Genomic DNA, 18,698 nt, shown 5'->3' on the forward strand with positions numbered 1-18,698 from the left:
TCCAGGGACCGCAGGGTGGGAATTTCTCACTCAAACAGAGCTCAGCATCATCTTAAACCCACCCGGGAGCACGTGGGTCGCGCATCAAGCCATGACGTGAGCACCATGGCTTGGGCAGAGCAAAACCTACCTCACTCACTCAGTTATAGTCCTGTCTGATTTTTAGCATCTGCCATCACCAAAACCACAGAATCCCGTTGTTTTTTTACGTCTTGATGTTACATATAGATAGGGCTGTGCCATGTTTTATGCAAAACCAAATTTATAATTCCAGATGGATACAAATAAACCAAACAGCTACAGTAGCTCTTACCTTTATGTGTATTCCAGGCTGTTAGAGACTTACTGGCTACATTAAATATTAAGCCATTTCCCTATACACTTCAAAGAGCAGATTTTTTTTTTTTTTTTAAAGTGGTGAGAAGTGCCAAGCAAGACTGTCTGGAATAACAAAGACCTCGTTCTTAGTCTGATCCAAAGACCCTTGATGTCATCGCAAGGTTGAGGTCTTTCTATTGATTTCAGCAGGCTTTGGGACCACACTTGGGCCACAAAAAGGACATAAGAGTTTGATGCAACTTGAAGACTCCCTGCACTTGTCCTCTGCAGCTCAAACCTGATGAAGGAAGGGTCACCAAGGGCTCGCTCACTCTGCACCGCACTTGGCCTCTCTCAGGGGCTATCGAAAGAGGTGGCCACTTAAAGCAACTTAAGAGATTAGTGGAGAGCAGGTCCATTGAAGGCTACAAAAATCAACAATCCAGGTGTATCTTCTCCTCAGGATGTCCACTGCATGGAAACATCCCAGCAAGAGCTAGGCAGGCTCCAGGGGGTTCAAGCCATGCAGGTCCCCAGAGGTCATCTAGCAGCGGCCCATGGGGCATCTTCCTTGGATAGTAATACTTCAGAGAACCGCAGCCTCAACTGTCTGGATGTGCTGGGTGCTGCACAAGAAGAGGTGAAGTTCAGCCCTGAAATTTGGAACTGGAAGAAGAGCAGCCAAATATTTACAAGGATGGGATCAGTACAGGAATGTAACAGCCCAGACCCATTATGTCCATTACCTTTTTGAGATAATCCTATTTAAAACATGCTTTTCACGTCCGTTATCTTTCTGAGATAATCCTATTTAAAATATGTTTTCTTCTAAACATATTTCCCAAGTGTCAAGCTTGGTTTCTCTGCTAAATCCTTGGGCAAAAATTCCATCATTTTAAACCGGTGTTTGCCTAAATCTGAATAGTTATTAGTGATAACTAAGGTACAACGCTGAAATTAAATGTGTTTCTCTTTTTCCCATTACGTCTCACGGGCTGACATTTGTTTCCTGGAAAACCTGGATGACATCCGGCTTCCTCGCGAGCTGCCGTGCCAGTGTGCCTGTGCCATCCGGGGTGTCCTGCAGCCCGGCGCAGAGCAGGATCCGTGCGGCAGCTGCCTGCTGCCCAGCGCACGCTGCGTGCAGGGCTGTGGAGGAGACAAGATGTCGAGACAAGAGCTGAGATTGCCTGGTGATTTCGGCCTCAGCCTGCTTCAGATGCAAACATTGGATTCCCAGGGAAGGAAACCGAGTCAGCAGAGGGAACGCATTGATGGTGAAAAATTACTTTTCCCAGTTGCAACACGCAGCTGAGCAGCTGTGTGATGGTGCAGCAGGGCTCAACTGCTGCGGCTGTGCGTATCTACAGCAGCGATGGGATGACTAAACCTGCCCAAGCAGGGGACACGTCCTCTTCTACACCCAGCCATGCTGGGTAGAAGAACGATCAGCCCGGCTTATCCTAGCTATTACCCTGGTCTTTCCCTCACAGGTTACTAGTCTCTCCAACCCATCGAGCAGTACTAGCCTGGCTGAGCCAAAGCTAACCAGGTTTGCAAACATATCAGGAGTATTTAAGCCAACTTGGTTCATTTTGACTGAGTCACGGGCAGAGGGTGCCCACGGCAGGAGGGGGAGGCTGTGGGACAGAGCAGAAGGCCTCTGGTTTTCTTATTGCTCTGTGTTTGGGGTGGATTTAATAGTGACATGCAAGAGAGGGGCCTGAAACTACTCTGGAAGTGACCGCGGTCCTTCGTGGGCTGGGGCTCCCTGCCAGCTCACTCCAGGGTCAGGGAATAAATCAGAAAGGTTTCCATGCACTGCATGCAGCAAAGAGCATCCTACAGGAGGAGGCTGAAATACCTCAGCCCAAGCCCCAGCTCATCTCGCAGACCCCTCCAACAGCCGGCACGCTGATCCAGCGTGGCTCCAGCACAGTTAGGCAGACCTGTTACACTTGGCTTGTGCAGCAGGGTGAGCCAGCTGCCTTCTCCTGGCTTAATCCTGCACAGGGGTGAGTATCTTTTACGCTGAGGGTCATTAGCTCCTGCTGCAGGCTGATGTTGACCATGAGGCATCGTGATCCCCATGGATAATCCATGCAGGACACTTTCAAGGAGCGGAGTCTGGGTGAGAAGCTCCCCAGGACGCAGTGAGACTAACACAGCAAAGGTGCCGGGGAACGGGGCAGCCGACGGGCATGAGGAGGCACCACAAACGTCCCTGGGTTGGGTGAGTTCAGCAGAGCTTGAATTTACTCACTGAGGGGGTGGAGGGAGAGATCAAGAGATACAAGACTGTTCATGCTCACCGCTGAAGCGTGTTATTAAGCAAACCTGAAGACTGGGTAAGTTGCCAATTTTGGCAATGGCTGAAACCATTTATGTATACTTTTTTTGAGAGAGAGATGCTGATGCAAAAGATGTCTCATACTCTCACGCTGGGAATGCCAACTCACTGGCATTACTATAGCAACTATATTTACGTTCAAGCTCTCTGTTATTTGCTCATAAGCCATTCCTAGGCAGTTTGCTAAGGAATTAAGGCTTAAGAGCTTGTGCGATTCTTGTATTTGTCTGCCCACCCTAACCGTTTTGAATTGGCTAATTTCAACCAAATTTGATGGCGAGGTAGCGATATCAAAGATACTAAGCTCCCAAAAGTTCCATGCAAAATAAGCAGCTGGGTAGAGAGAAACACCAATTAGCATCTCTAATGCTAATTGGCCCAAGGGAAAGGCCCCAGTGCAGGCTCAACCACGCCATTAGGCATCAGAAAGTCCAGCAGGAAGACAGCCAGTGAATGAAAGCTGCAAAAAACCCCCCCACACGTTGCGCTGCTCCGAGACCCATTTGCATATGTGCATCTGGCATCCCCTTGCACGCTCCGCTGAGCAGACACAGCATGGGCTGCTTTGGAGGCTGGGCTCCTGTTACTAAAGCGCACTCTTGCTGTCATATAGAGGTGAACAAATAGCTCGGTAGCCTTACCAGAACGGCTCTTCCCATCCTTTGCGTGGACATCAGCGCCAAGGGACAGCAGCGTCTGGATGGTGTGCACGTGTCCTTCCTGCAGTGGTGAGCACAGGCACGTGGATTATTTATTCAGAACCAGCTCTCCACAATTTCTCACCTTTGCATTTAGCAGAAATAACACAGGCCTGAAAAGAAAGGAGGCTGCAAGTGATCCGTCCCTAAGCGCATACGGCACCTGGAAGGGCACAGACGCAGATCCACTCTGTCACGGTCAAATCCGGGGCTACCAGGAGCTGCTCCAGGCTCCAGAGGACCTTACAGCGGCTGGAAATCAGGGTCAGCTGCCTGTGGCAGTGCAGATCAGGTCCATTAGCCAGGGATTGCCCAGGCACAGCAGATATGCTGCTGTTACCCTACAGGAATTGGTCACAGAGATGCCACCGGGCACTTTCTCCAGCCCTGCCGCTGGCAGCCTGTGAGAAGAGTGAGATCTTGGCCCTCAGTCAGTGTGTCTGTATGCCTCACGTGCCCCTGGCAGCAATTTCAACCCAGAGGCTGAAAAAGCAGCAGCAAGAAGCATCCCAGGAGCATAATTCTCTCTGCGAATATTTAATATTTAAAATCAGAAGTGTTCAGTTAAGATCAATAGGGCTTAAAATCACGCTACAGTGCAGAGCTGTCTCTGGTGGCGGTGGTACAGCCAAAGCCTGAGAGCGGTGCCTTGCCAGGGCAGGTGTGATAGACACACAACCAAGTCCAGATCCAGGCAGGTGGATCTGCTTTTAGACAACTATAGATCCCATATGATCTTCCTGATCGTGGTCAATATATCTACCTTGCACAGCCAGGACCTTGAGGTGTGAGGAATTTGGAGCATTGTCTGCCAGTGTGGCTTTGCCTTTGCCGGTGGCTGTGGAGGAGTTAATGCACAAACGACCTCTGACAACTGGGTGACACAACCTAAAGATGTTTCTTAATAGCAAATTAGTGCATTAATTTGTCAACCGATCTTGCCTTTGCCTCTCCAGTCCTCGCCTCCAATCAAGTAACTCAATTAAATTGCTTTTAACTTCAACTGGCCACAGAGCTGTAGGATCCCTGACTTACCTTTCATAATTGGCAGCTGGCTGTTAAAAGGACTAAATGTCAGCAAAAAACTGTGTGTTTTTCTACACTGTAAATCCACTTCAAGTACCACGAGGTTCTAGAGTTGCTCTTACCGAGGTGTATTTCAGCTCAGAGAGCAGAACCTGTTGCTGATGTGGACTGTTGTGCATCTGCCTGCGGTACCCTCGGGCACTGGCATTTCCTAAAGGATTACTCCAGTATTGTAATGCCCTGTGAGAAGACGCCCAATGTCACGCTTGCACACTGTCACGACCCAGCGTCCTCTATCTTTCCTCTGCCAGTAGCCAATTTTAAACGCTGCAGGGGAAAATGCAATACAGCCCCGACATCCCTCCCCTCTGCACATGCTTCTCTGTAAATAAATCCTCTGTCCCTAAATAACACACCAGATTTTGTAATTACTTCTTCAATGCAATGAATTAGTCTTTGTTGTGCGGCATGAGAATGGAAGGCCCTTATTTTTATCCCCACCACCCACTCTTCTCCCCCGTTATCGTACGACTCAGTAGCATCTTCCCCTCTGCTCAAGGCTCCCATTTCCTTGCTGCATGCACACCCCTTCTCAGTGGCAAAGATGGCAAGCCAGGAACCGCTTCAGCTGCCACAGCCTTGGCAGCAAATTGAGTTGAAAGTGTAATTTGATTTTCACGTATTTATAAATGCAAAGTAATAAGAAAAGAAGGAAAAAACCCACCAGCCAAACAAATGATGCTGTAAATATAAAGTGACACTGAGCCTCGGGAAGGAAGAGAAACCCATCAAATTGCTCCCCAATCAGCCACTCGCCAAGACAGAGCTGGGATCTTCTCCAAGGCACATTATATTCCCCAATAGCCTTGCTGTTAAATGTACCCTTGGCAACCAAAAGGGCTTTCAACATGGTTTCTCAGAGCATGAGGAAGGGAAGCTGGGAGAAAGGCCTCCTTTGTGGGAGCCAGCAAATGCCACGGCTGGGTCCTGCTGGAGGAGAATACTGTTGCCAGCACTCCCAGTAAGTGTCATTGATGCTTTTGTAGGAATGGGACGCTGGGATGCTGCTTCGTTCCCACTACAAGTCTAGACCAGGCGCTGAGTGCTGCATGTTAAAGCTCATAAGGTTTAACATGCAGGGATCTGAGCAAGGACCTTTCCTTGCTGCCAGCTGCCAGCATGCTGCACACTGTGGTACGACAGCACCAAGCAGAAGGGAGGCAGCAAGGTCCCAGGAGGGATCCTGGTCAGCGGTAAGGCTTTTGGGACCTGCTCCGTGCTCCCAGGGAGCATTGCAGGACCCACAGCTCACCCGACCCCACTTCCCGCACAGGCGTGAGATGGGAGGAGAAGAAAGCTCAAACGGCTCTCACTGCCTGGAATTCAAAACAGGTCCTGTGCGAAGGACACAGATAAGCACCCAGGAGCTCCCTCTGCCTTTCCACCTCTCCTTTCTCACATCTGACCATGGGCAGGCCAGAATCCGGCCTACTGGGACAAACAGTTGCTGTTTCACAGCGCATCAGCTATCTTCTGTCCAGCAAGCTGCTGACATGGAGACTGGCCACCGACCCGCTGTGACCCAAACTGCCAGGGCTGAAGACAGACAGAGAAAGAAATCTGAGCAGCGTTTCATCCACGTCTCCTCTGCCAAGCGAGTGAGAAGACGCTGGTCAAGAACTGTCACAGCTCATGAACTGTTGGTACCTACAGCTCCCAATAACTAGCAGGGTGGTCTCCTTTCAGATATTGCACTTTGGTCCAAAGGCAGCAGACTGGAAGAGTAACGCTCACCAGAGATGTGGGTCAAGCCCTATCCACAGCATGGCCAACTGGATGGCAAAGGAGCTGTGCCCTATCGCCACCTGCCTCTGCTCCTGCACGATTCCACTCAGCCACACGCCAGGCAGGAGGGTTTACTAAGCCACAGCGCAGTTAGCGGCATGGGCAGGAAAGCGGTGAACAGAGCAACTCAGATACCCACCGCCACTCTGCAGACAGCTGGGCATACTTAATGAGGGTCTAAAAACCATTAAACAGGGTATGGGACTGGTCAGGAGCAGACAGATAGTGACAGAGGATGCGCTAGGAATGTAAATCCTCCATCAGTGGCGAACATCTAAACCAGCCTGTTTTAGATGTCTGCCTGTAGCACATCAACTGGCAAAGACTTTGTAGAGGAAGCCTGGGAACAGGAACAAACCTTGGCTGCGTAGTGCAGTGCTGTGAGTTGGAGGGCCGTCGCTCTCTCGTTGACATCGACACCCAGCTCAGAGACGAGGAACTGGATGGCTTCATCCTGGGCTGTGACGGCTGCCCGGTGCAGAGGCTGAGCGCCTAGCGCGTCCATGGCTGTAGGACAGGCCTGGAATGGGGGAGGAAGGAAAGGGAAAGCAATGAGCAGCTTGGCCAAACCTTCAAGGGCAATCACCAGCCCAAGCAGAATCATGTCTGCCTGCCACGGCCATGGTGATGGCAATGAACACGTGGGATGTCACAGCAGGACAGGTGCAGTTGGTAGCACCATGATTTGCAGACCAGAGCCAGCTCTCTGCTGAGCTTGTTAAGTGATAAGCAAAACCAGTGCCAAAAAAGAACCACCAAGCCCTCTCTCTTCAGTTTGAACATATATGATGGGTTTCAACTCTTTAAAGCAGCAAGAAACAACCCATGTCCAACCTTTCTGCTGGTGGAGAAGAACGTAGACACAGGTGGAGGGAGGGAGGTGGGTGGATGACCTCATGAGGTCTCTTCTGTGAGTCTCTGAACGTGAATCGCAAAGACATAAAATCAAGAAGGGTAACAGAAGTAATACACAGTGCACTCATCTTAGAGGATATAATCCAGCCTCTTGAAGTCTAGTGGGCCTGACTCACGGTTTTGTAAAACCTAGAAGGTAGCAACACTGCCATTAGCGTTTCCAATGCTGCTTCATGGCAGTAAGCCAGGGCACCACGAGGAAATTAAACCAACAATTTCATTTTCCTTGCCTGACTTGTGAGACTAAAAACAAAAGCAAACTTCACAGATGTTTTATCCTGTAAGGGCCAGATGAGCGAAGATAAGCACATGAACATCTCCTGAAGTCAACGACTATCTACACACTTGAACGCAACCTGGGCATCAAACCACCTCTGCTGGGTGAGGCTAGGTGTTACGGCTGAGTAAGTCCAAAGCCTGTGACCTTGAAAAGTGTGGTATCACCTTCCCTCGCCCACTCCGTGCCATGCTGGGGGCTCAGCTGGCCGATTCAACCTGCCAGCGTGGCACAAACGGATTCACTGGTTTTGCCATGCTAGCTTTCTCCCAGGCCATGAGGTGCACTGGTTCGGTACGGTGTCTGATGAACACCAGAGCTGGTGCAGGGGAGAGGCAAAGTGAGGGCAAAGTAGGTGAGAAGGGAGGCACAACCCCACCTCCATGAGAATCAGCCATTAAGTGGGCTCCAACCATCTCACATCAGTTCAGCAGCCAATAAATAATGCAGGGGTCTGGTTCCTGCTATGCACAATTGGCTCTAATAACATCCCTGTTATGCCTTGTATGTTGGAGGAAATCGGAGATTACTGGGAGACAACACGGGAGCAGCAGCTGCCACGAGAGAGGGAGGCCAGAGATGAGCTGCTGCCGGCGCAGCCAGACGCCTCCGTGTTATCCACCCTCAGCGCTGCCACGAGAGCCTCCACGCTGAGCCCTGGCACTCCCGAGTGCTGGTCTTGGCTTTGACACAGCTGCCCCTGCAGCGCTGGGCAAGTCCTGTCCCCTCCTGCCACTGCCTTGTCTCTCCATCCCCCTTCACCAGCTAAGGGGACATATCCCTGCCCCAAGGCGAGATCTTCACCATGAGCTGAGTCCTGGTGGCCTTACTCGGCAAAATCTTGCTCATCTCCAGGGAGAATTTGCCTTCTTTTGAAATTCACTTCTTTACAATTTGGGAATTTGCTTCTTTACAATACAGTTACGGTGAACGCGTGGATTGCCTGTCCCAGGCGGTTCTAGTTTGGCACCTACCTGGTGTTTTTCCAAAAGCAGCCGGGCAATGTTGACATGCCCGTTCTGGATAGCATCCATAAAGGCAGTGACTCCACATTTGTCTCTGCTGTCAGGTTTGTACTGGCACCTGGGAGAGAAGACAAAAGCCAGGACAGAGTTGCTGGCGGCTCTAAAATCCTTACTGCACCAGTTGCTTTGCATTGGTGGGGCAGGAGACTATCAGTGGATGGGATCGGAAATGACAGATATAAAGCCTGCCCGTAGATCGTGCATAAACCTGTCTCGATGCTTTACGGCCTGGGGTACGGTCTGCTGGGGTTTTTTGGGTCAGAGATCTGGTACTCAGCCCGTGTGGCTTGCCTGGGCTACCGGAAAGCCAGGGCTCTACAGATCATTCATATTTCCCTTGCCCCCTGAAGAGGATCTCTAGCAGGGGTAAGGTGTGAACTGGCAGAGGGGAAAACCATATCCTCATGTAACACCACCACATACAAAATCAAAGCCCACAGGTCTCGCTCAGGTTAAAGCTCCATTGAAATGAGAGAAGTCTGAATTAAAATTGAAAGCCTGGCTCGAATCACAGGGCTATGTTTACACTGGGCCAAGCGTGGACAGGAATTAACAAGGCTGGGATGAGTCGACTAACAGGAGCTAGCAGCGGCTGCGGTGCCTGGGGAAAGCTGCTCCAGCTCTGGCAGCAGGCAGTGCTGGTTAGGAAGGTAACAGGGTCAGGATGACTGGGCACGGGCTGATTTAAAGCCACTTCACAGCAGTCTCCTGGGAACCGGAGCCTGAAAATAAAGCCTGGAGGCTGAGTCCAGCCTGGAGGAGCTGCACCCAGAACCAAGCTGCCAAAAAACTGTTGTGTTGTTATCGTATGGCCTCAGACACATCGGAGGCAACGGGAATGAATCAGCACAGAAAAAGAGCCGAGTTATATAACCGGGGTTTATGTCATAGCGAAGTCAGAGCCCACGGGAGCCCATCCGGAGCGCATCCTTGTCTCAAAGGCCCCTAATCAGCTGTGAAAAACCTGGAGGAAACGGGATCGCATGCAGGGCAGCTGTGCAACCGGGCTTCCCAAACAGCATAAACGCCCTTTGTGTCCAGGCGGCTAGAGCGAGCCTGGCGGTGGATGGGAGGCGGGGGAGAGCGAGGAGGCAGAGGCAGTACCGGGAGGAAGCCTGCTTACCGCTCCAGGAGCAGCTCCACAACGTCAAAACAGCCATGCATTGCTGCGAGAGAGTGAGAGAAGTGCAGGGTTGATTTATGTTTTCATGCCACCGTCCGCCTACGTGAAACATAATCAAGTTTCTGACCCTTTTGGCTTACTCGTAATGCAGGAAGGGGTTCCCAAGAGGCTTTAAATTCAAAGCTTTTGATTTTTTTTTTTGTAATTAAAACATTGTCTCCAGATCTGAAGCCTTCCCTTTCCCTGATCCTATAGGAAAACACCAGATAAAACAGGGAAAAGGCATGCATATAGGCACCATTTGCCTCTACCTGCAGAGTGCATGCATGAGTACACGCTATTAAGCTGACACAAAGATCTTTTCTTGCAAGTATTTGTTAATCCCTAAAATGAAATCTGTGAGAAGCAAAACGAACACAAAGCAGGGAGCTGGTGAATAGCTGGATGGCATTTCCACCCCTTCTCAGCCACGCAGACTACTCATCACATCATCCTAATGAAGCATCCTCACCCAGACAGCATCTCAGAGGAAAAACAACAACAGTGGGGGAGGATTTGAACATCATACACTGAAATATTCTCTCTCTCTTTTTTTTTTTTTTAAAACCACATTGTATTACAGCAATGCAAGGACAGCCTTGACCTGGCTTTTTTTCTGCAGGTCATTTTGCAAAACAAACGAAATCATTAAAGCAAAAAAAAAAAAAATCAAACCAAGCCCGGAGCTGCTACATCAGGCTATTTACTCCCTGCGATGGAAGAAGGGCCCCTGGCAAAAATGCCTTACCAGCAATAACCTTCAGACACAGCTGCACAATAGATGCTCTTTGAAAGCCCAACGAGGGGTTCCCATCCTCCCAGATCTTGGCTGCTTGCTCCTGCTCCCAGCCCGTTTATCACCCCTTCACCTGAGCTGATGTAAATACAGGCAGAGCCACACTGTGAAAAGGATTTTCGAAATGGAGGCTTTAAAAAATCCAAGCTACGTGAAGAAAAAACACCCCAAGCAACACGATTACATCCTTTAACAGCAACAGAAACACAAGAACGCTGCAGCGTTCAGATCCACTGTTGCACTCCACTTCCTCTAATTACATCTCCCCTGCTTTCTTGCCTCAGGCTACGGATATATGAAGCAGCAAAGCTTGAGGCATCAACCCGAAAAAAAATTGCACAGGGGAGAAAATTACCCATCATCTATCCAGGGATAACTGTGCCAGGAAGCCAGCTGGACTGGTCACGGGTTAATGTGTTCATATCCACACCCTTGGGATGTAAACTCATTGAGAGAGCGGAAAAAAAAATGATTCCCCCCGGCAGCTCCAGCATCGTCTCCAGCCCCTCGCCCGTGCCCCTGCCTCAGGAGCTGTATCTAACTGGGCTATGTGGTGGTGTGAGTGGGGATGCTGGCACCAGCACCCTCCGAGCAGCAGCCCCCAGCATCATCCTGGGCTAAAATTATGATGGGGGCAAAGGTGGTTTAAGCAGCTCCAGCCCTTCCTGCTGCCCAGTCGCTCCTGCACCGGCTGGGGGGCCTGCCCCGCCTGCTGCTCCGCCAATGTGTGGTCCAGGGTCTAACCTGGATCAGTAAAATGACCAGAAATCAACCCAAATCATGGGTTGATGGCTTTGCCACAGTGAAAGTCAAACACAGGAGGCAACACAGAGGTGGAGACACCTCTAGGAAGCAGTGAGAACTGGGCATTGGATCCCACCGTTGCTGTCTGTACCCCCATATCCCAAGCGCTACGAGGCAGGGAGGAGACTTTAAGCTCAAAATCAAAAGCCCCCCTTTTCCTCAGGAGAGTCCTCACCTGGCTCCTGACCCTGTTCCCAGATACTCAACCCCCAGATCCCAACCCAACGTCCACTCCTCTGCAGGGAGAGGGCTGAGAGGGGGCTGCGAGCCCAGCCTGCCAGCCCAGACACAGAAACACAAGACCTGGGATTGAGCAGGGACAGGAGAACGTGCAAATAAATGAGGATTAGCCATTTCTCATTCAGGCAACCTGCTCCTCGCCGCCCAGCCTGAAACATCAAACAACTCATCAGCTATTTTTCATTCTCAGGTCAAGCACAAGGACTAAGGCGCAGCCGATGCCCCTGGGCTGGGACTGTCACTGCTGATGAGCACAGTGCAGTGGACGGGCGGCTACTGAGGGCCGGAGAAGTAACGGGAATGACAGCCAAGGAGCAACATACCCAACTGATTAATTACAGCACAGCAGGGGTCTCCTCACGATACGTCAGGTCTTTCCAGGGAGTCAATCCCTATTAAATTCTTTGGGAAATGAGTTTAGGTAGCCACAGCTTTGAGCAGTGGCTCCCCACGCTCATCTCTCTGGCAGAGACACTGCCGAGGCCTGGGACAGCCTAATCCCTGCTCAGGGATGAGGCATGTTTCAGATTCAGGTCAGCCACCACCCTCCAGCCCCGAGCCTGCCCCACAACGTAACCCCGACTTGGTTTCGCACACCCCTCCGCTCACTCACTCCCTCCCTTCATCATCCACTCCCACTGCAGAGTTAAGGGGATTTAAGCTCTGGGAAGACACATGCTTTATCTGCACTGCCGAGCTAACACAGGTCTGTGGGTAACCAGACCTGATACTCTGCAATGAAACACAGCAGGACAAACTTAATTCTGCATTAATACATTTTTGGGCCATTCAATGTATTAAGACTCAGAACTTAATTGAGGCACACCTTCTGCATCATTCATAAATTAAGATGAATCACTCCATCTCAAGGATGAAAGAGTCAGAAAGCCAGAAACCAAATCCAAACTGCCTCTGGGTCACTGTTCAGCTAACTGTGCCCTTCTGCTCCCCACCACGCCTGATGACGCCTGTGGTTCTTCAAACCAGTTCGTTCCCTTTATATGTCCTTTTAAACCAACGAAAGGGGCAGAGAAGGGGAATCAGACACTGTGGGCTCCAACCCTAACAACAGCCTCTTCGTATTCGCAGTAGAGGCGATCCTTCCCGTTTGCAGAAAGGCACTCTGGACTTCTCACCACTAGATACTACCTTCTTAAGAGCAATGTAGGAATACCAAAACCTGTGATGCTTCTTCTAGAGGTTATGCCTAGAGACCCCACAGCTCTTCAGATTTGCCATAGTGACCTAACCCATCAAGCATTCAGACAAAAATGGATCATTTCGAGAGATACTCCTCTTACAAAAACTGACGAGGAGACTATAAACCAAACTGGTAAAAATGTCCATCAACAGGCAGATCCCAAAAGGTGCCTCTCGGCAGCTCTGTTGCTTTTAGGACTCTTAAAATGCCAGGATATGCTTGGAGCCTTGCAGATTTTCCAAGCACAATTCACAGCTTTATACGCCAGCAAGGAAAAGTGTATTACAATGTGTTATGAGCTGTGGGAGCCTGGACATATCTGTCACAGGGAGGTAGAGATGGAGACGAACACCCTGGTCCAAGGAGGCCAAAGTCAGTGGGTGATTGCGAGTGGGATCCTGGGATGGATCCACCACTCCCAAGAGAACATAACTGTTATGCACCACAAAAACATGCTTTGAGCACAGGCAAAATCCAGTGAAATGGGAACTGAGGGCCCTCCAACCTCACGAGCTCAGTCTTTGGCACTTCATTAAGAAATATTAAGCCTAATTCTTGCTCTTGGTTTATCTGAAAGCAACTAAAATAAGTGTCTGTCCTGAGGTGAAACCCAGCAAAGATGTAGCAGAGCACTGTTAGCAGACGGAAGTTCAGAAAGGTGAGCTCCTGCTAGTGCCCACCATTAGCCTCTTTTCATTTAATTTCAATAACCTAATATTTAACTGTTTCCCTGTGTTTTTGTACCAAGACAGGTCACATTTTGCTTCTCCAAACTAAACGTGAGCTGAAACAACAGCCCCTTTCTGTTCTCTGCTGCTGCCACGGCTTGCTCTTCTCTTCCAACACATCTGGTGGCAACGGGACCCTCTTTTACCTGCTGTGTGCAGCGGCGTTCTCTTTATCGTGCTCTCCGTGTCCCAGCTGCCCGGGGACATGTCCAGCAGGTACCGGAGGACCTGGGGATGGCCCTCCCGGCTCGCGATGTGGAAGCAATTCCAGCCATCCTTATTCTTCAGCAGTGGGTTGGCTCCATGCTCCACGAGAGCTTTGATCACCTCCAGGTTTTGCCTGGTGCAAGCCATCATTAGGGGAGTCCTAAAAGAAAGATGAGGCAAACATGATAACCAGAGAGACAGTGCCGTACGAGCCTGACAGCTTTTGTTCTAACGTCTGAGCTTGAAGCATGATCTAAAGTTGTCTGTAGCACCAACCACCCTGTCTAACAAAACACAGTAGCTCAGTGCCAGCTGTAGTGAGCTAGCCAGAGGGAAAATTGATGCGCTAAAACCACTCTGAGGTAGTAGGAAACTTTGCTGGCTAAAGGCAAAGACCTTCTCCAAGCCCGAGGCTAAATTTATCATCTCAACTGCGTTCGGATGCTTTGACTGAGGCTCACCACGCGCTGCATATGGACCCCTGAGATTTTATAGCACTGCTTTTTCATGCAGGTAATACGGGGAGGTCTGGACTTTTGGGGACTGTTGAGACAGAGCTGTTAACATCAGTGTTTCTTACCGCAGCCAGTCACCCAGACAGGCAGCTGTGGCTGCAGGCAGCAAACCAGAGACAACGCCGTATCTCCTGGCAGCAGGGCATGAGTGTACCAGCAAATGCCACTCTGGAACGTTTCTGATGGAGAACAGCTGGCCTGAGAGTGAAGCTTTTCACAGTTTTGTCCTGTTTCACATGCCTGGGAACAACCTTTGATATTTAAAAACATCTTTTACAAGCTCCCCAGGGGAACAGCATCTTCTCCATCCCACAATTTCCAAGCTGTGCCTTGCACGGATTGCGTGTGTGCTCCTGGAAAGCCAGTGGATACATCTGACAAATAAATACAGCAAACAGCCCATCTCGCCCTGCTTTCAACCCCGTATCCAGCAATGACCACGTTTTCACACCTAAAACCCACGCGCCGCAGATTAACAACCACCCCAGCTCCCGCTTGGCAGCAGAACAGGCTCACCACTGAGTTTTTCCTCCCTGGTGACCTCTTATCTCCTTGCCCATTCTTCCCCACTGAGGACCGGCGTGGTTGCTGGATCTGCAGCCTCCTTTGGAGGAGCAAGCCCGGAGCCATCAGGAGGTGGGCGTTAGCTGAGGGTTTACTCGCAAGGCAAAGCGTGGGTAGCTTGAGGTGGTGAACCCACAGACATCTCCCGTATTTGGCTTTACTTAAGTGACTAATTTCACCACCTCACCAGCACCGACCTCTATTTTCCTTAATTACCACATTATATAACAATAATAGCTTAACTGCTGCAAGTGGGAGCTGCATTCTCCATTTTATCTGTTTATAAACTTCACCCAATCATCAAACGCTGGGTGCGCACACGGATCAGACAGAAACCTCTGAGCTTTCCCAGAAAAGATGAACACTTCTTCAGCATGGAGGGGGCTTATCTCCTCTTCACCAACACACATACGTCAGCTGGGAGACAAAAAAACCCTCCATTCCTCATTCAGGAAAAGCTGTGGCACAAAAACTTCCCACTGCACAAGGAATAAGGACTCCTGGGTCTAAACTGCAGGGAGAGAGATTTGGCTTAGACATTAGGACAAATGCTCCAGTTGTCAGGACAGATAAGGACAGGAAGAGAGTGCTGAGAAGGGAGATAAAATCTCCAGCGATGGAGATTTTTAAGAAGAGATTAGACACGCGTCTGCTGGGAATGACAGGGTAGAGCTGAGCCTGGAGCTCCGTGTTTCCTGCAGCTCCGTTTCTATACAGTGCCTCAGATCAGCATATATTTTCAATGCAAATGAGACTTTGTCCGAAGGCTGGGACATGCGCTAGCAAGCACATAGCTCCCCGTTTTTAATCCATGGATAGAAGGGTACTGCGGGCCTATCAAAGAAAACCAGGCTTGCACATGCATCTGCACGCAGCTCATGAGATCTCTGCCTCCCTCTGCTCCCCCTGATGTCAGCATGACGCTGGCACAGCCTAAAATTACAAGGACTAGGATGCTGCCTTTGTATTTGTGTTAGTTCAGCTTCAAAACAACCTCCCCAGGCTTTAATTTGTGGGCTGGGGAGACTCTGCTTTCTTTTACAAGGTGGTACACAGAAATCTCCCTTCCCAAGAGGAGAATTTGACATTAATCAGGCCTGCTGCTTGTCTGTGGATTAGGCTTTATTTTTTATTCCCAATTCTCATTCCCTCACCATTTGCTTACATGTTACCCGCATGGCAGGCAAACAAAAGCCCTGAAGAAACCAGTTGTTTTTGGGGTTGCTGAAGCTGTTGCTATTACATCAGTAGCAAACCTGACCCGAGAGGCTCTGTTTGCTGGGGGGAAACAGGAGTAAAACTTACTTTTTATCATCTTATTTCAGTTTCTGAGGACCAGGACACAAAAATGTGAATCAGTATCACTGATTCCCATCAAACGGGGGAATGGGGAAGAACAAATAGCTGCGGATGAAAGCTTTTAAATTGGATGTCCTAATGAAGCAGTAATTTACAGCTTCTACGATAAACAGGGGGAAATCAGTGATAGGGATGGAATTTAGCCCAGAAAGCCAACCGTATCCTGGGCTGCATCACCAGCAGCGTGGCCAGCAGGTCGAGGGAGGGGATTCTGCCCCTCTGCTCTGCTCTGCTCTGATGAGACCCCCCCTGCAGTGCTGCGTCCAGCTCTGGGGTCCTCAGCACAAGAAAGACATGGACCTGTTGGAGCGGGTCCAGAGGAGGCCACAAAGATGATCAGGGGGATGGAACACCTCTGCTATGAGAGAGTTGGGGTTGTTCAGCCTGGAGAAGAGAAGGGTTCGGCGAGACCTTATTGCGGCCTTTCAGTACTTAAAGGGGCTTATAAGAAAGATGGGGAGAGACATTTTACCAGGGTCTGCAGTGACAGGACAAGGAGCAACAGTTTTAAACTGAGAGAGGGAAGGTTTGGATTGGACATAAGGAAGAAATTCTTCACTATGAGGGTGGTGAGACACTGGAGCAGGTTGCCCAGAGAGGTGGTAGATGCCCCATCCCTGGGAACATTCAAGGTTAGGTTGGACGGGGCTCTGAGCAACCTGATCTAGTGGAAGATGTCCCTGTCCACAGCAGGGGGGTTGGACTGGATGACCTTTAAAGGTCCCTTCCAACCCAAACTATTCTATGATTCTAAATGACGGCTCCTGCAGTCGCATTCCCACCTTCTGCATCCAAACCTCTTTCAGATATCGCTCTGACGCGCGACAAAGCAAACCAGTGACCTACCAGTCTGCCTTTTTCAAGCAGTCTACGCTCGCACCTCTCTCCAGGAGGTAGGAAACACATTCCCCGTGGCCCATGGAGGCTGCTTCGTGGAGGGGTCTTTTGTAGTCACTATTGAACACCTCAACGTCCATCCCCAGCGCTTCTACCAGGTAGGCGAGGACGTCCCGGTGCCCGTAGCGGGCAGCGTGGTGCAGCAGCGTGTCCCCCAAGCGCCCGTAGCGCTGGCTCCGCACTGCTGGGCCCAGCGCATCATCCGGCCGCAGCTCGTCCCGAAGGAGGTCCAGCCGTCCCTCCTGCACCAGTCGGAGGAGCGGCCTCGGCCTCTCCCCTTCCGCCATGGCTAGATCTGGAAGAAAGAGAAAAAAATCAGGATTATGATTTCAAACTGCGTGAATACAATGGCTGCTTCCTGGGTCGGGATAAACAGAAATTACCTTTCCCCTCAGGAAAAACAGGACCCAGCCTCTCCCTCCAGAAAAACAGACATTTCCTTTTCCCTCAGCAAATCCACAAACCGGCCTCTCCCTCAGGATAACCAGAGATTTCCTTCTCCCTCCAGAAAACCAGAAACTGGCCTCCCCTTCAGAAAAAACAGAAATTTCCTTTTCCCTCAGGAAAGCCAGGAACCAGCCTCTCCCTTAGTAAAACCAGAAATTTCCTTTTCCCTTGGGAAAATTAGGAACTGGTCTCTCCCTCCAGAAAACAAGAAATTTCCTTTCCCTGAGGAAACCAGGATCCAACCTCTCCCTCAGGAAAAACAGAAATTCCCTTTCCCCTTAGGAAAACAAGAAATCTCCTCTTCCCTTGGGAAATCTAGGAACCAGAGGCTCCCTCCGGAAAACCAGAAATTTCCTTTTCCCTCAGGAAAACCAGAAACCAGCCTCTCCCTCAGGAAAACCAGAAACTGGCCTATCCTTTAGGAAAAACAGAAACTCCCTTATTCCTTAGAAAAAACAGAAATTTCCTTTTCCCTCAAGAAAACCAGGAACGGTCTTCTGCTTCCGGAAAAACAGAAATTCTCCTTCCCCTCCGGAAAACCAGAAATTTCCTTTTCACTCAGGAAAGCTAGAAACTAGCCTCTCACAGAAATTTCCTTTTCCCTCAGGAAATCCAGAAAATTACTTCTCCTTCAGTAAAACCAGAAATTTCCTTTTCCCTCAGGAATACCAGAAACCGGCCTCTCCCTCAGGAAAAAGAGAAAATCTCTTTCCCCTCAGGAAAACCAAAAATTTCCTTTTCCCTTAGGAAAAACAGAAATTTCTTTTCCCACAGAACAGAAAATTCTTTTCCCAACAGAAAAAAAGAAATTTTCTTTTCCTGTGGGAAAAACAGAAATCAGCCTCTCCCTCTGGAAAACCTGACATTTCCGAGGGAAAAGGAAGTTCCTTTCCCTTAAGAAAACCAGGAAGGGGCCTCTCCCTCCAGAAAACCAGAAATTCCCTTTTTGCTTAGGAAAAACAGAAATTCCCTTTTCCCTCAGGAAAAATACACAATCTGTTTTCACTCAGGAAAACCAGGAACCCGCCTCTTCCAGCAATTTCCTTTTCCCCTCAGGAAACTGTGAGAAACCAGCCCCTCCTTCAGGAAAATCAGAAATTTCCATTCCCCTCAGGAAAACCAGAAACTGGCCGCTCCTTCAGGAAAAACTGAATTTTCCTTCTCTGTTTCAAAAATCAGGAACCAGTCTTTCCCTCAGGAAAAACAGAAATTTCATTTTCCCTCAGGAAAACTAGCCTCTCCCCTCAGGAAAAACACAAATTTCCTTTTCCTCTTAGGAAAACCTGAAAGCAGCCGTTCCCTCAGGAAATCCAGAAACTTCTCT

General features: G+C 49.8%; 1 protein-coding gene across 1 annotated transcript; it reads right to left on the reverse strand.

Moving 5' to 3' along the window:
* Nucleotides 1-1,266: 1,266 nt before the first annotated feature.
* Nucleotides 1,267-17,214, reverse strand: ANKRD16 (ankyrin repeat domain 16). The gene is made up of 7 exons (XM_009584160.1): nucleotides 16,877-17,214; nucleotides 13,532-13,752; nucleotides 9,578-9,620; nucleotides 8,404-8,512; nucleotides 6,596-6,757; nucleotides 3,310-3,388; nucleotides 1,267-1,467 (listed from the first exon to the last, which is right to left on the reverse strand). Exons 1-7 carry the CDS (start codon nucleotides 17,212-17,214, stop codon nucleotides 1,307-1,309), a joined length of 1,113 nt encoding a protein of 370 aa, XP_009582455.1. The 3' UTR covers nucleotides 1,267-1,306.
* Nucleotides 17,215-18,698: the final 1,484 nt, after the last annotated feature.

This window comes from Fulmarus glacialis, unplaced genomic scaffold, assembly GCF_000690835.1.
Source record: "Fulmarus glacialis isolate BGI_N327 unplaced genomic scaffold, ASM69083v1 scaffold14158, whole genome shotgun sequence".
In the NCBI taxonomy this organism is placed as follows: domain Eukaryota; kingdom Metazoa; phylum Chordata; class Aves; order Procellariiformes; family Procellariidae; genus Fulmarus; species Fulmarus glacialis.

Excerpts from the sequence above, each read along its gene's own strand:
- ANKRD16 (XM_009584160.1), bottom strand. The coding sequence starts at position 17,214 with ATGGCGGAAGGGGAGAGGCCGAGGCCGCTCCTCCGACTGGTGCAGGAG. Across the intron at positions 8,513-9,577 it reads GTGGAGCTGCTCCTGGAGCG|GTGCCAGTACAAACCTGACA; the intron begins GTAAGCAGGCTT and ends CTTCTCTCCCAG. Across the intron at positions 6,758-8,403 it reads TGCTTTTGGAAAAACACCAG|GCCTGTCCTACAGCCATGGA; the intron begins GTAGGTGCCAAA and ends CCCCCATTCCAG.